Source organism: Delphinapterus leucas, chromosome 7 (genome assembly GCF_059928025.1).
Source record: "Delphinapterus leucas isolate spDelLeu-1000000601 "Yukka" chromosome 7, BTC_Dleu_Yukka2, whole genome shotgun sequence".
NCBI classification, from domain to species: Eukaryota; Metazoa; Chordata; class Mammalia; order Artiodactyla; family Monodontidae; genus Delphinapterus; species Delphinapterus leucas.
Window position 1 is genome coordinate 30335513 of NC_143135.1, and position 14058 is coordinate 30349570.

Genomic DNA, 14058 nt, shown 5'->3' on the forward strand with positions numbered 1-14058 from the left:
AATCATAAGAAAATAAGTCCCAATAAGGGACTTGTTCAATCAGAAAAGCAATTTGTGGGGAGGATATGTCCTAGAGACAGTGGATTGCTGGAATGGGCTTCAGACAATACAAGGCATAATTCACCATAGTGAATTTTTTAAAGGCATAAAATTATACAAGCAACCAGGGGTACAACGAAATATATTGTTAGCCCTCAGTTTCTTCAAAACTTCAGTAAACCAGAATACCCATTCTCTAAATCTTTAAATTCTAGTTTTGTTATATTCATTATCATTGATTATTCTGGTTTTAATATGAAAAGTTTTGTACATGTATTTCTTTAGTGGCAGTTTTTTGTACATTTATTTCTTTGGTGGCAGAAAGCCTGCGTGAAATCTTTAGGACTCACTTTATATACAGAGCAAAAGTAAATTCATGCAGAGCCCATTTGTCAACCTTATTTTGATTTAAACTTCTTTTAAAAAAAAAAAAAAAGGACAAGCACTTCACACCAACAGCAAGTTAGTGTAAGAGCTCTCCTAATTCTCATCAGCTACAGAAGCATATTTTGGACACAGTCAAGATTTGGTCCTTTTAAAAAGTTTTCTTTAGGAGAGAAAGCTTGGAAGAATTCTAATTTGTCAGTCTCTCCAGAGTTGTTCTAAACAATTGGATTAAAAACTTTAGCCGTTGGCTGCAGATAAGGTCCCTTTACATGGCAGTTACTGCATTTCATCAGAGAGTAACAAAAATCCAAACGTTTAATTTTGTTTTTGTTTTTTGTTTGGCAAAGAAGTGCAATCTGAAAGCATGAAATAGCCAAGGGAAAATTTTTATTTCTGGTATCTCTTACTTGAAGTACATTGAACCCAGAGTTGAGGTGCTAACTTTTGACTTTGTGTTTTAAGGTATTGTGGTGTGGGTTGAATTGTGTGTTGTCTCCCCCACCCCCAAAAGATATGTTGGAGTCTTAACCCCTCAGAATGTGACTTCATTTGGAGATAGGGTCTTTAGAGATGATAAAGTGAGATGATTAGGGTGGGCCTACTCTAGTATGGCTGCTGTCCTTATAAAAAAAAAGGTAAATTTGGACACACACGCACAGGGAGAACACCATGGGAAGATGAAGGCAGAGATTGGGGTGATAGTTCTACAAGCCAAGAAATGTCAAAGATTAACAGCAAACCACCAGAAACAAGGAGAGGCATGATAAGATTCTCTCCCTCAGCCCTCAGAAGGAACCAGGCCTATGGACACCTTGATCTGGGACTTCGAGCCTCCAAAACTGGAACGTTAAATTTCTTCAAGCCACCCAGTTTGTGGTACTTCACTATGGCAGCCCTAGAAAACAAATGCATAAGAATCCATGTTCTGGTGGCATCACTATTGAAAATGGGTGCTGAAGCAAAATTAAATGTGGCTCCTCCTTTGTGCAATAAAAGGGTCTCAGTAGAAATGGTTTTGGTTAAGAAACGATGGAGTCCTGGCCTCTGGGGATGAGGGGAGGGGTTCTTTGCTGTGGTTGAAATGCTTATAACACCCACGCATCTGTGTAATTGAGCAGTGCCTCCAGTGGCTTGAGGGGCTTTTTCTTTTTAGGCTGCCAGTTACTAAATTAGCTGTATCGTTCTCAACTCAAGGACTTTCCAGGAGTTGGCAGTGGGAGAATATTCAGCACTGAGGAGAGGCGTTTCTGCAGCAGCCCTTGCTCTGATGGGAACATGAGCGTTTGTCTCTGGCCATTTCACCCTGTAAAGGTTTGTGCTGGCTCCTTGTGCGTGCCTGATGCAAAGCAGTAATTCAGCCACAACTGATTGTGCTGTTCCCTCCTTAAAACTTCCCCTTGTGCTTAGGATAAAATCCAGATCCCTTGCCATGATTTAAAAGGTTCTGCATAATCCATTCCCTACTTCCTCTCAAGCCTCGTCTCATCCTAGTGCCCCATTTGCTCTACTCCACTCCAAATCCCCCTCACTGGAAGGCTTGCCCTCTGGTTCTTCCCCTGGGTGGCTGCTCATTCAGGTGTAAGCTGGAGTCACCACCTCTGTTAAGCCTCCATCTGTTCCATCTAAAGGTAGGTTCCTCTATTAATATGGCAACACCTTGTTTCCTTGTTTGTATTACGTGCTTAATTGTGCCTTCCCATTAGAATTTTTAAGTTCTAATCACAGCAAGAAGGATCCCAACTGTTTTGTTCACATTTATTCCCCCATCGCCTAGCACAGTATGGTGACTTGTTATATATACCCTGTTGAATTGGCCTACTTTTCATAATTCCACAGGTAGATCAAGAACTTACAATGGAACCATATAAAAATAACGATGGTGTACACCAAGATAGGGGCACATAACTTTCACAGAATCAGAGAAACCAAATAGTTTTACCAGAATCACACTGTTAGTGATTAACACAGCCAAGATTAAATCTCAAATTTATTTTCAAAACCCATACTTTTCCACCAGTGCCACACTGCACTTTTAACTAGTATTTTCCTCTTTTTTTTTTTTTTTTTCTGGCCATGCCATGTGACATGCGGAATCTTAGTTCCCCAACCAGGGATTGAACCTGTGCCCCCTGCAGTGGAAGCATGGAGTCTTAACCACTGCACCACCAGGGAAGTCCCCTCCTCTCATTCATTTTTTAAAAAACTTATTGAAGTATAGTTGATTTATTGTACAATGTTCATTTCTGCTGTACAGCAAAGTGATTCAGTTCTACACATTGTTCTTCATATTCTTTTCCATTATGGTTTATCACAGGATATGTAGAGTTCCCTGTGCTATACAGTAGATCTTGTTGTTTATCCATGCTATATATAATAGTTTTTTTGTTTTGCTTTGGTTTGGTTTGGTTTTTCTGGCCGCGCCACGCAGCTTGCAAGATCTTAGTTCCCCAACCAGGGATTGAACCCAGGACCTCGGCAGTGAAAACGCTGAGTCACAACCGCTGGACCGCCAGGGAATTCCCAATAGTTTTTTTTCTTTTTTTCGTTGAAGTATAGTTGAAGTACAATGCTGTGTTAGTTTCAGGTGTACAGCAAAGTGATTCAGTTATACATACATACATATCTTTTTTTCCTCATTTCTTAGCTTTCTCAGTGATTTGGGTGGGTTTTTGTTTGTTTGTTTATTTGGCTGCTCTGGGTTTTAGTTGCAGCATGGGGGATCTTTGTTGTGGCATGTGGGATCTTTAGTTGTGGCATGTGGGATCTTTAGTTGTGGCATGCGGTATCTTTAGTTGCAGCACGCAGCATCTTTTTTTTAGTTGCGGCATGTGGAATCTAGTCCCCTGACCAGGGATCGAACCCCGACCCCCTGCATTGGAAGTGCAGAGTCTTAACCACTGGACCACCAGGGAAGTCTAGGTGTTTTTGGTTTAGATGTTTTCTTTTTTGAGCTAGAGTCCTGTGTCACACATGCACAAAAGCAGGAGAGTCAGAGGAACAAGAAAACAATGTACTTTTAGGTGGTGATGAGTGTTAGGAAGTCCAGCAGGGTAAGAAGGCTGAGAGCCAAAGAGAAAATAAGACTCAGGGACATTAAATCACTTGTCAAGGTTCACAACCAGTGATGCCACAGTCCCTTCACATTCTGGGCTGTCTGAGATGGGCTCAGGGACACGGACCTACCATATCTGAGCAGCTAGCTTTAGTGATTTTCTTTGGAGCTTCCATACAGCACCAACTGCACGTCCCATAATGCTTACAGTACTTTTTTTTTTTTTTTTTTGTGGTATGCGGGCCTCTCACTGTTGTGGCCTCTCCCGTTGCGGAGCACAGCCTCCGGACGCGCAGGCTCAGCGGCCATGGCTCACGGGTCCAGCCGCTCCGCGGCATGTGGGATCTTCCTGGACCGGGGCCCGAACCCGCGTCCCCTGCATTGGCAGGCGGACTCTCAACCACTGCGCCATCAGGGAAGCCCCTAGCACTATCTTTTAAGGATTTACTCTGTGCTGATGATCCCTTTCTATTAGTTGTCCTTACCATTTATTTCCACTGGCTCCCCACCCCAGCTGGAATACTAATCTAAGCACCTCACCATGACCCCCTAGCCCTGTATGGCCAGCCTCTGCAGCCTTCCTCACACTCTTTCCCCTCTCTAGTCCCACTCGTCCCCTTTCTCCAACATGACAGGCCTTACACTTGCTGTTCCCTCAGCCTGAAATCTCCTTCACCCTCTGCTGATAGGTATTTGTCTATTTTGTCAGCCCACTCCCCCTCCAAGATCATAAACTTCTTGAGGACAGGCAGGCCTCTGTTTTGTTTCCTGCCATGTACCCAGAGCTGAGAACAGTGCCTGGCACATGGCAGACGATCCATACTTGTTGAGAGAACGATATGAAAGAACACAATGATGCTATTTTAGAGAGTGAGGACAGGAAAGGCCTCTCTGAGGAGATGACATTTGAACAGAAACCTGAATAGTATGAATTGAAGAAGTCATCTATGTGACTATCTGGGGAGTTGGGGTTTGGACAGGGCCCAATAAATAGTTTCTCTTCCCCACTATGTTTCTGAATATGGCAGGAAATAAATGAGTTGGCAGATGGGGACCAAAATACCACCTTTATTATTTATTCATTCATACTCCGAGTATTTATTGATTATCTACTCTGTGCCAGTCACGTTTTAGAGGGTAGGGGTGCAGTAGAGAACAGAAACGAAGCCCTTGCCCCCTGGAGCTCACTTTCTGTTAAAGACGGGTCAGGCATACATACCTTAGGCTTAAGAAGAAAACCTGCTTCCTCAAATTAGCCATATTGACCCTCTTCATCTGGACCATGACTGAGTTCTCATCATCTCCATTCCTCAGGGGCAGAGCTTGCTCACTCCCTAGACCCCATCCCTAGAAGGGCAGAGGTGAGACAGAAATGCCTCTTCCTTCTTCCCAGATTTACCAATCTCCCATGGTGTGAGTGCTTCTAAGGGGGGAAGCAGTTAGGAGTAGCAACTGAGATGGAAGTTAAAACCTAGAAATTGTGGTGTCCTTGTAGCCCGATAAAAATGTAAACATGTAAATAATTTCGTAAACAGAGTGGCTGGAAACAAAACACAAATTTTTAAACCACCACTTAAACAATTCTTAAAATTTGCAAATATTGGCAGAATTGGAATTTTTTAATCTAAATGTGTCATTTTATAATATGAACATTTTTCTTTTAAAGCTGATTAAGGAAGGAGTCAATAACACGCACACACCCCCTTTTATCCCCACCTTCTTCTTTAACTAGAGCCTCACAGATTTCTTAAACTGTGTATAACCTTTTTCTCCTACCTTTTTATATTTTACCACCAGGTGGCACTAAAGTGCTGTTGATTCTACTTTAGAATTTTCTAGTAGTTCTTGCTAATTAAAGATCAGGCCTAAGTTTTAAAATGTACCCAATCTTTTCTTTAAAGCCCCGAATTAATATTTCAATGTATTTTATGAAGTTCAAACCTTTGTAAAAGTGGAAAGAAAACTTTCCAAACACATTCTAAAAGAAAACAAAACAAACCTATATAAATTACCAAATTACAAGAATATCTACCATTCAGTATATAGGTTTTGGGGAGGGAGGGGAGGATGACTGATTTAGTATTGTTTGGGCCCTTCTACTAAGTATGAACAACTTAAGTTGACTGGAAATTATTTTTGTCTTTACATCTTTCAGTTATCTTCACCCAAATTCAAACTGGATGTTTGATCAAGAGAAAAGTCGTTTCAGAGGGGACATGGTAAGTTCCTTTAAATAAATCAAAAACTGAGGTACTGGGATTAACTGGCTTTCTATGACACTAAATTTGTTTTTTTTTTAAATGTTCTCTTTTCCATGAAAATTAAAAATACATATTAAACCAAGTATAGAGTGGAAAGAGCAACTGACCTAGATATTAGCTCCAGTTCTGCCAGTGACTCAGTATGTTGCCTTTGGTAATTTAGTTATCCTCTGTGGGTCTGATTTCGCTCTGGTAAATGAGATTTAACCTATGATCTCCAAAGTTCCTTCTGTTTCTGAGGATTTCAAAAGTATCAAGAAGAAAGTTTGGCACAGCATAAGACAGAACTTTCTAACAGCCAGAACTGCCACTACCAATGGGAGTGTGAATGAGCTGACGGTAGCTGTATCCAAAAGAAGCAGAGATGCTGTTGAACATTCTTAAGCGTTAGGCAGGTGATTGAACAAGCCTTAAGGTCCTTGTTAAGCCTAAATTTCTTAATTCTGTAGGTTAAATTGAATTGTAAGCTGCCTGACAGGAGAGACTCCAAATCATACCTTATATTCAGAGGCTGACAACAAAATGCACCTCTCAGATCTCTGACTGTAGGGAGATTAACTGACCAACAATCCTGCTAATTACATCAGAATCAGGAACTTTTTAAATATGGAGAATCCCAGGCCCCATTTCAGACCTACTGTATCAGAATCAATGGAGGTGGAATTTCTATGTTTAAAATCTTCTCCAATGACTGCCCTCGTGGTCCAGCAGTTGAGACTCCTTGCTCCCAATGCAGGGAGCCCGGGTTTGCTCCCTGGTCAGGGAACTAGATCCCACATGCCGCAACTAAGAGCCTGTGTGCCACAACTAAAGGAAGATCCAGCATGCCACAGCTGAGACCTGGCACAGCCAAATAAATAAATAAATATTAAAAAAAAAATCTTTTCCAAGTGATTTACCTGTGGACTGACCTGCATAAATCGAAACTGTTCAGTCCCCAACAGAGTAAGTTGTGAGGCCTAGGTGCATGGTAACTATTCCTTGAAAAAAAAATCCCCCCCAAAAAATGTTGAAAAGCTTGACAAGTTTGTGTTATTTTGGAATAAAAGGAGAAACTGGCAAAGTTACTATAATGTGTTTCCCTAATATCTCAAGGTCCTCCATTTTCTCTTTCATATTGAATTTTTTTAAAACTTTCCTCATAATGTTCTATGAACTGAATTCATATATTTTAACACTAACCTGAGGCAAAAAAAAAAAAAAGAGTTTAATAAATAGTACCAGATTTTGTCAGCCAGACCCCAAGAAAGCATTTCTGGCATCACCTTAACATCCAGTGACATTGATCCAGTCTCCAGACCTTTCCTTGCTTTGCCCTTCTCCAAGGTAATCTTGAAAATTACAGATGGTTGGTAGATTGCCTGAATTTTTAGAGCATTGCCTCAGAATTTTTTATGTTTGAAATGATTTTAAAGACATTTTCAAAAACCTTGGGATTTTTAAATTTTTCATTCTGATGGCCACTCCTCTTATTTCGAAGAGTCATGGCAGCTGTCATTAGACAAAAAGAAAGAGAATCACCTAAGAGGTGTTTACCCAAGAGGTCTTTTTTGAGACAGCATTAGGTATCCAGGTCAGGAAAAGAAAGACAACCTACAGAATGTAAAGTATTCTCTCCACATCCTCCCACAGTTTCTCCTTGAGTCTAAAATCTCTTATTGCCTGCTTTTCTAGATTTCTTTCCACATATGTTCTTGTAGACAAAGAGAGCTTTCCAGGACACTTCAGCAGCAGAACTACCCTCAACCCCACTGCAGACTCCCACCCCAAGTGTTGGTTTTCTGTACACGTCTTTTATGGGATGCCCAGACTTTGCATGTAGTTCTTTGGAATAATTGTCTCATGCTAAGGTCTTTCCAAAATGTTTAAAGTTCTATTTGGAATTCTGAGGGAGTGAAAAGGAACCAAATTCTATGACTGAACTCTGTGTTAATACTTTGGCCCTAACAAATTCTCAGCATGACTAGGTGATAATCTTCCCAGTTTTCTATTCTGATTTTTCTCCCTTTACTTTTCTATTACAACACCTGGTTGCTTTAACGCTCATTTAATTTTTTGCCTCATTCTGTTTCTCACCAGTAGTTTATGCACTCAGACCTTGGGATCCATGTGCGGTTCTGTAATTCAGAAATTGTTCCTTTGAGTCTCATTCTCTTCTTGGGTTAGATTTGAAATGGAAAGATTGGGAAAATAAAATCAGATTTAGAAAGGATTAGGAATATGTATTAGGAATATTATGTATAGGAGAATATTTCTGGTATTTGTCCTAATGTTTTGAAGTTTGGGGTCAATATGGGTCTTCAGAAGTACTGAAAAGGGCATCTGACCACAGGATATTTGACCAGGTCAGGAAACTAAGAAATTTTGGGTCATGTTTTGAAAAGGTCTGGCTTTAAGAATGGCCTTCAGTCAGTCACACCAGAAGCCTCACTGTCAGTCCTCACATCCCAAAGGTCCATCAGTTCTACACAGATGGCAGAGGAAAGAGGGCCCAGAAGCCCAAACTTGACCACTTGTGTAGCTTAAAAAGATATTTTTAATTTTTCAACAACTTCATATTGTTATTTTTTTGTGTGCTTCAAAATAATCATTGTTATGTTAAATTATCCCTAAAAAATAGATGCTATCTCCTGTGCAAAATAGGACCTCTGTACAGACACTGAGAGTCAGAAGAAAAGGACAAGTGAGTGAAACACTAAGACTGCAAGCCTCTGGGCCCAGTGTGGGAGCTCCTCCAGCCCAAAGCCCCAGATGCAAATGTGGAGGCATCAGAGCACAGAAACAAGAGCATTTATCTTGAGGACTCAGTTGCTAGAGTAGATACATATCAGGTGTCTGATGGGTAGGGATTAGACTTGATATTCTTTCTTTATTTCCTGAACCTATTATGTTTTGAAATGTTTATGTATGTATATGTACATACAAATACCCATATATATGTATGTATATGTATAGATACATACGTATTTTTAATATATGTATATGGCTTCTAACTTGAGGTGGCGGGTTTGGCATGGATGCTTTCATAAAGTCAATAGCTATTATTCACCGGTCGTGTGATTGCATCAGGTCAAATATTTGGGGTGTCTTTTGGATGGGAGGTATGATAAACCCTAAGTGCCCAGGATAACTTCGACACCATTCATTCTAGAAAGAGAGGCGTGTTTAAGCTTGCAACAGATTCTTTGGGGCTTATTCTGCAGTATAACCTTCAGCATGAGCTCACCATGGAGACCAGAAGTTTAAAAGTGCTTGCTGTCAACATGCAAGGAAAGATGGTTACCTTTGAGGCATGTCCTTCTGAATTTTACATAATCCTACAAATGGTTTTCAAAGAATAATTAGATTTCAATAAAGGATTAGCACCTATAAAACGGGTGGGAAACTATATGGCCCACGGGCCAGAACTAGTCCAACATGTGTTTTTGCCAAAAAAGTTTTATTGGAACACAGCCACATCTGTTTGTTTATGTATGATTTATTTCTTGCTACAATGGCAGAGTTGAATAGTTATGACAGAGACCACGTGGTCCACAAAACTCCAAATTTTACTATCTGGCCCTAAACAAGAAAAACAAATATAAACAACCCAACAGAAAACAAACAGGCAGAGGAAATGAATAGGCAATGCATAGAAGAGCACACTAAATGCCCAGTAAATACATGAGAATATGCAGTTGTAATCAGCGAAATTCAAATTTCAACTACACTTTGATTTCATTCCAGGTGCATCAGATTCACAAATATTTAAGTCTCACAATATTGGTATTGGTAGGATGTAGGGTAATGGGGTTTCTTATTTTCTGCTGAAGGAAGCACAAATAAGTACGGTCGCTTTTGAAAGCAATTTGACATCCAATAGCAGTGAGTGCACATAGTCTATGACCTGGCCATTCCACTCCTAGACACACACACACACGTGTATAAAGGAAATACCTTTTAGAGAATCTCTTGGCATATATAAGGGAGACATGTACAAGAATATTCATGATAGCGTTATTAGAAAAAATACAAATAAGTTTCATATTCATAGAATGGATAAATAAATACTGAGTATATTCTTTAAACAGAATACTATGTAGTAAGGAAAATGAATTAACAATAGCACATATTTCATGAACATGGATAAAGCTCACAGGCTGAATGAAGAAACCAAGTTGCAAAAGAATTACAGATTGATATTCTTTATATATGCAAAACAATAATATATATTGTTTAGGGATGCACCCATACAAAAAGCATGAAAATATGCACGGGCATTAATTATGAAGTTTAGGAAAGGTCTTACTTCCCAGAGAGAGAAAGAAGGAAAGGAATATGATTGGGGAGAGGTACAAAGGGAACTTCAACTACATTTGTAACATTCTATTTCTTAAGCTGATTGCTGTGAACTCAGATTTTTGTTCTATTGTAAATTGGAGTTACTTTATAAAAGGTGAAATTCTGTACATTCGAGGACTTATAATCCAGTTATTACAGCACTACTGAAGAACCTTCACAATTTCCCAGGTTTTGTTTCCTTAATGGAGCAGCTTGCAGGTACGGCTTCTTCATACACTTGTGTAGGCTCTATATTTATAAGAATGTCTGGGTGAGGGTGTGAGTTGGACAAAATCCAGCTTGTCCACGAGTCAACATGCCCTGTGCCCTTTGCACAAAAGCCCCAAGGTGAACATCACTCGAAGGGTGTGCCTCCTTTGTTGCCCAAAAGTACCCTGCAATGCAGAGGCACTGTAGCTAGGCTCCACTTCCTCTTATCCAGCCTGTGGATGCTATCCATTTACTCATCCATGGCCATGAAAAACTAGAAGGAGGAACCAGTCTGGAGGCAGAGTCTCTACTAAGTTTATTACTTGTTTGCCATCAAATTCTGGTTCATCCAGATATCTTTCTAGGTCCTTAAGGGTTATGTAAGAGCTGATCATTTTTCTCTAGTTGTCTGGGATAGTATCTTAAAAATCAGCGGTTTTTTTCCTCTCTTGGGGCATCTTATCCAAGAAGTGAAGACTAATTGGCCAGTTTATCTTTAAAGCAAAACATATATAATGTAGCAACTACCAGAAATACTAAAACTTTAGCATATCTTACCTCTTTTTTTCTCTGCCCAAGTCCTTTGTTCCTGATATTTTGTCGTCTTGGACAAGCTGCAAATTTGAATCCGCCTTTCTTACCTTCTTCATCTCCTAGATAATAGGATTTTATTCTGCAATAAAATCTACATCTCTCCTTTTTCCACAATCCAAATCTCTCCTTTCATCTAAGTTGCCAGCCCTAAGATCTTATTCCTTGGAAGCAAAGAATAAAGTTCCCGAAGTGTGGTTCAAGGACCACCTGTCTCACTTTCACTTGACATGTATCAAAATGCTGATTTCGAGGCTCTAAGCCTTTTAAGACACTTTGCAGTTTTAATCAAGCTTTGCATGTGATTCTTATGCTAACTAAAGTTTAAAAACCACTACTTTAAAAGAAAGGAAATGAATTATTTGGACAAATTAAAATCAATCAGTGTAATATATAATTGTTATTAAAAAAAAAACAGCAGAAGACAGTGATACCTTGGCAAGAGAAATTCTGTCATCTTCCAGTGTTGTTACGAAAGAGAGACGTTAAAGGAATCAAATAAAGAAATGAAATTAACAATTTTCTCTTCACTTGCTCATGAGAGTTGCTAGAAAATAATGGAAATGATTTAGACAATGGAAACCAATTCAGGGAAGCCTCCAAGGGCAACATACAAGGAACCAGGAGCCCAGGAGTTGTTCTGTGATGATCTTGGGCAGAGCACAGCATCTGCAAACTTCAGATTTCTTATCTATAAAAGGTAGGGTTGTCCACCTACCTTTAATTTCTCTTTCGAACCTACAATTAGAGGAAATAGGTCATTCCTAAAACTTAAAGTCAAGGCATATCTGTATTTATTTGACTCTCAAGCGTGTGGATAAATTTATTGTATGTTAGTCATGTGCCCAACTGGGCATTATTTTTAAAATAAACTCCTGAATGTAAATATGATGGAAAATTTTCATTTTAAACTCCTTGGGTCTGCATCAACTTATTTCCATTTTCTTTAATTTTACTTACATGACATGAGTAATCAACTTGATGACAGTGACATTTTTAACCCAGCCTGCCTTAATTTAAAGTATTCATGGCAATGTCTTCAAAATAGAGTAAAATAACCCAAAGGCACAGTGGAAAGCAAGAAAGGAGGTGCCCATAAAGCAGTATTTGGTACAAACAATGATAACAATAACGTGGGGTCTATTAAGCCACAAAAGTCCAGAAGAGGAAGGAATGCTGATAATTACCTAACACTAAAGTTGCTGCTGGCTTCTCAAGGGTAGTTACCTAGAACTCAAATGACAGCAAAAGCTGTCTGGAGAAATTGCCCAGTGTTCAGAAACATCACCTCCTTTGACCCTAACAAGATTCCTGTATTCTAGGATTTTAAAGTAGATGAGAAAGCAATCTGAGTTGTGGTCACCAAAACTCTGTATGGTGGATGGCTAATTGCTAAGACTTAGCTATCAAGTGCATATCAAGGTAGGTATAAAGATGTCAGTTGAAGTGAGAGGCGCTTGGGGGATGGGGGGTACACAGTTTTAATTTAGTATATAGCTAAAACTCAAATATTTATGTCAGATTAAGAGAAACCTTTTCTCTCCTCTTCAAAATCTTTCTTCCATTTGCACAGCTCCCAAAGTCCTCGCCATTTGGAACAGTGGAGAGTCATTTGAAACTTAACTGAATGCTGGAGGCAAGTTCTACTTTTCAGGTCATCCAATTTAGGAGATCCAATTTCTGCAGAGAGAAGACGACGAGTGGGGGAGGGAAAACCCAGATTCTAAGTCTTCGGATGCTTCCACCTTCGATCCACAACCTGCCACGCAAATCTAGCCAAGGCAGGGATTTTTGCCGCGAACCACCACCATCACCACTACCTTGTCACTCACGCCCGATTACCGCGCCCCTCTGGTCCCACTCTCGGCCAATGGCGGCTCCTCTCTTTGCATAGTAATGAGCTCGAGACCTCCCCCGGCCAATGGCGCTCCAGGAGACGGGTTAGTTTTGCATGTACCTAAGTGATTTGCATAACCCAGCGGCTGGGGGCTTGGGAACCCGAGCATGCAACCCTAGAAGGGAAAAGGACGGGAGGAGATTGAGCTGCGGCTGCGAGAGAGCGAGAAAGAGCCCGGGTGTTTGTGCGAGAGCCGGGCGTGGGACTGTGGCGAGGGGCCGGCATGGCTGAAGGCTGCGCTCCTCAACCTTGAAGAGCGGCTGCGGCGGGAGGCCGGGGACCGGGAGGCGTGTGCGATGGCAGAGCGCGGCCCCTGCAGCTGCGCCCGGCCCGGCCGGCTGGCCTGAGCCGCTGGAGGAACGGGGCTGCCTCTGCGCTTCCATGGAGCAGCGGGTAGGGCGAAACTCCGGAGCGCCGCGTCCCTGCGCTGCTGCTGCCGCCGCGGACTGTTGAAGGGGCCGAGCCCCCGCGACTGCAGAGAGAGGAGAGCCCCCGGCCCAGCCCGCAGGCCTGCCGCCCAGGGCGGCGGGGGGCGTCGGAGGGCGCCAGAGGCGCGCCGAAGGCGCGGCGCCGCGGGAGAGGCCGGCGCTGGAGGCGGCCGCAGCAATGCCGGGCCCGCTGGGGCTGCTCTGCTTCCTCGCCCTGGGGCTGCGCGGCTCGGCCGAGCCCAGCGGCGCGGCGCCGCCTCTCTGCGCGGCGCCCTGCAGCTGCGACGGCGACCGTCGGGTGGACTGCTCCGGGAAGGGGCTGACGGCCGTGCCCGAGGGGCTCAGCGCCTTCACCCAAGCGCTGTGAGTGCGGGCGGAGGGGGCGCCGGAGGGGGTTCCGGGGGGCGGAGCCAGTGGCAGATCCCACTCCATCCCCAGTGTCCCGAGGAGGGGGCGCCGTCACCTCCTTGGCACCCGCTCCAGCGCCGCGAGCTTCACAAGCTTTGCCAGTCCGGGTCCGAGACCCGTGTAGCTCTTTTTCCCAGACTTTTCGGGCACGATCACCACCACCCTCCCCCAACTCCCAAGTGCATGTGGGGCCGAGGAGGAAGGAGGAATCTGGAAACACTTGCCCCTGGCAGCCTTTTCATGCGACTTTCTCTTCTCCCCCGGGCCCCTGCTCAGCTGGCAAGAGTTTTGCAGGCGGCAGGGGTGAGGGCGGCTAGAACTTGGCCTGAGTCTGAGACCGAGGCAATTTTCGTGGGGAAGCACCTGGAGCCTCCTGGGTTCTGGCATGTGGGGAGAAGAAAACACCTGTACCGCAGTCGGGGCGAATGGCCTTCCCATTTGGCCCTGTCCGGGGCGGGGGGCAGG

General features: G+C 42.6%; 1 protein-coding gene across 1 annotated transcript in view; it reads left to right on the forward strand.

The window, feature by feature from the left end:
* The first annotated feature begins 13110 nt into the window (after positions 1–13110).
* LGR4 (leucine rich repeat containing G protein-coupled receptor 4) overlaps positions 13111–14058 on the forward strand; it is a 99542-nt gene continuing 98594 nt past the window's right edge. The window contains exon 1 of the mRNA XM_022583735.3: positions 13111–13548. Within this exon, the coding sequence (XP_022439443.3) occupies positions 13364–13548 (185 nt within the window). The 5' untranslated portion in view covers positions 13111–13363. The remainder of the gene's footprint in view (positions 13549–14058) is intronic.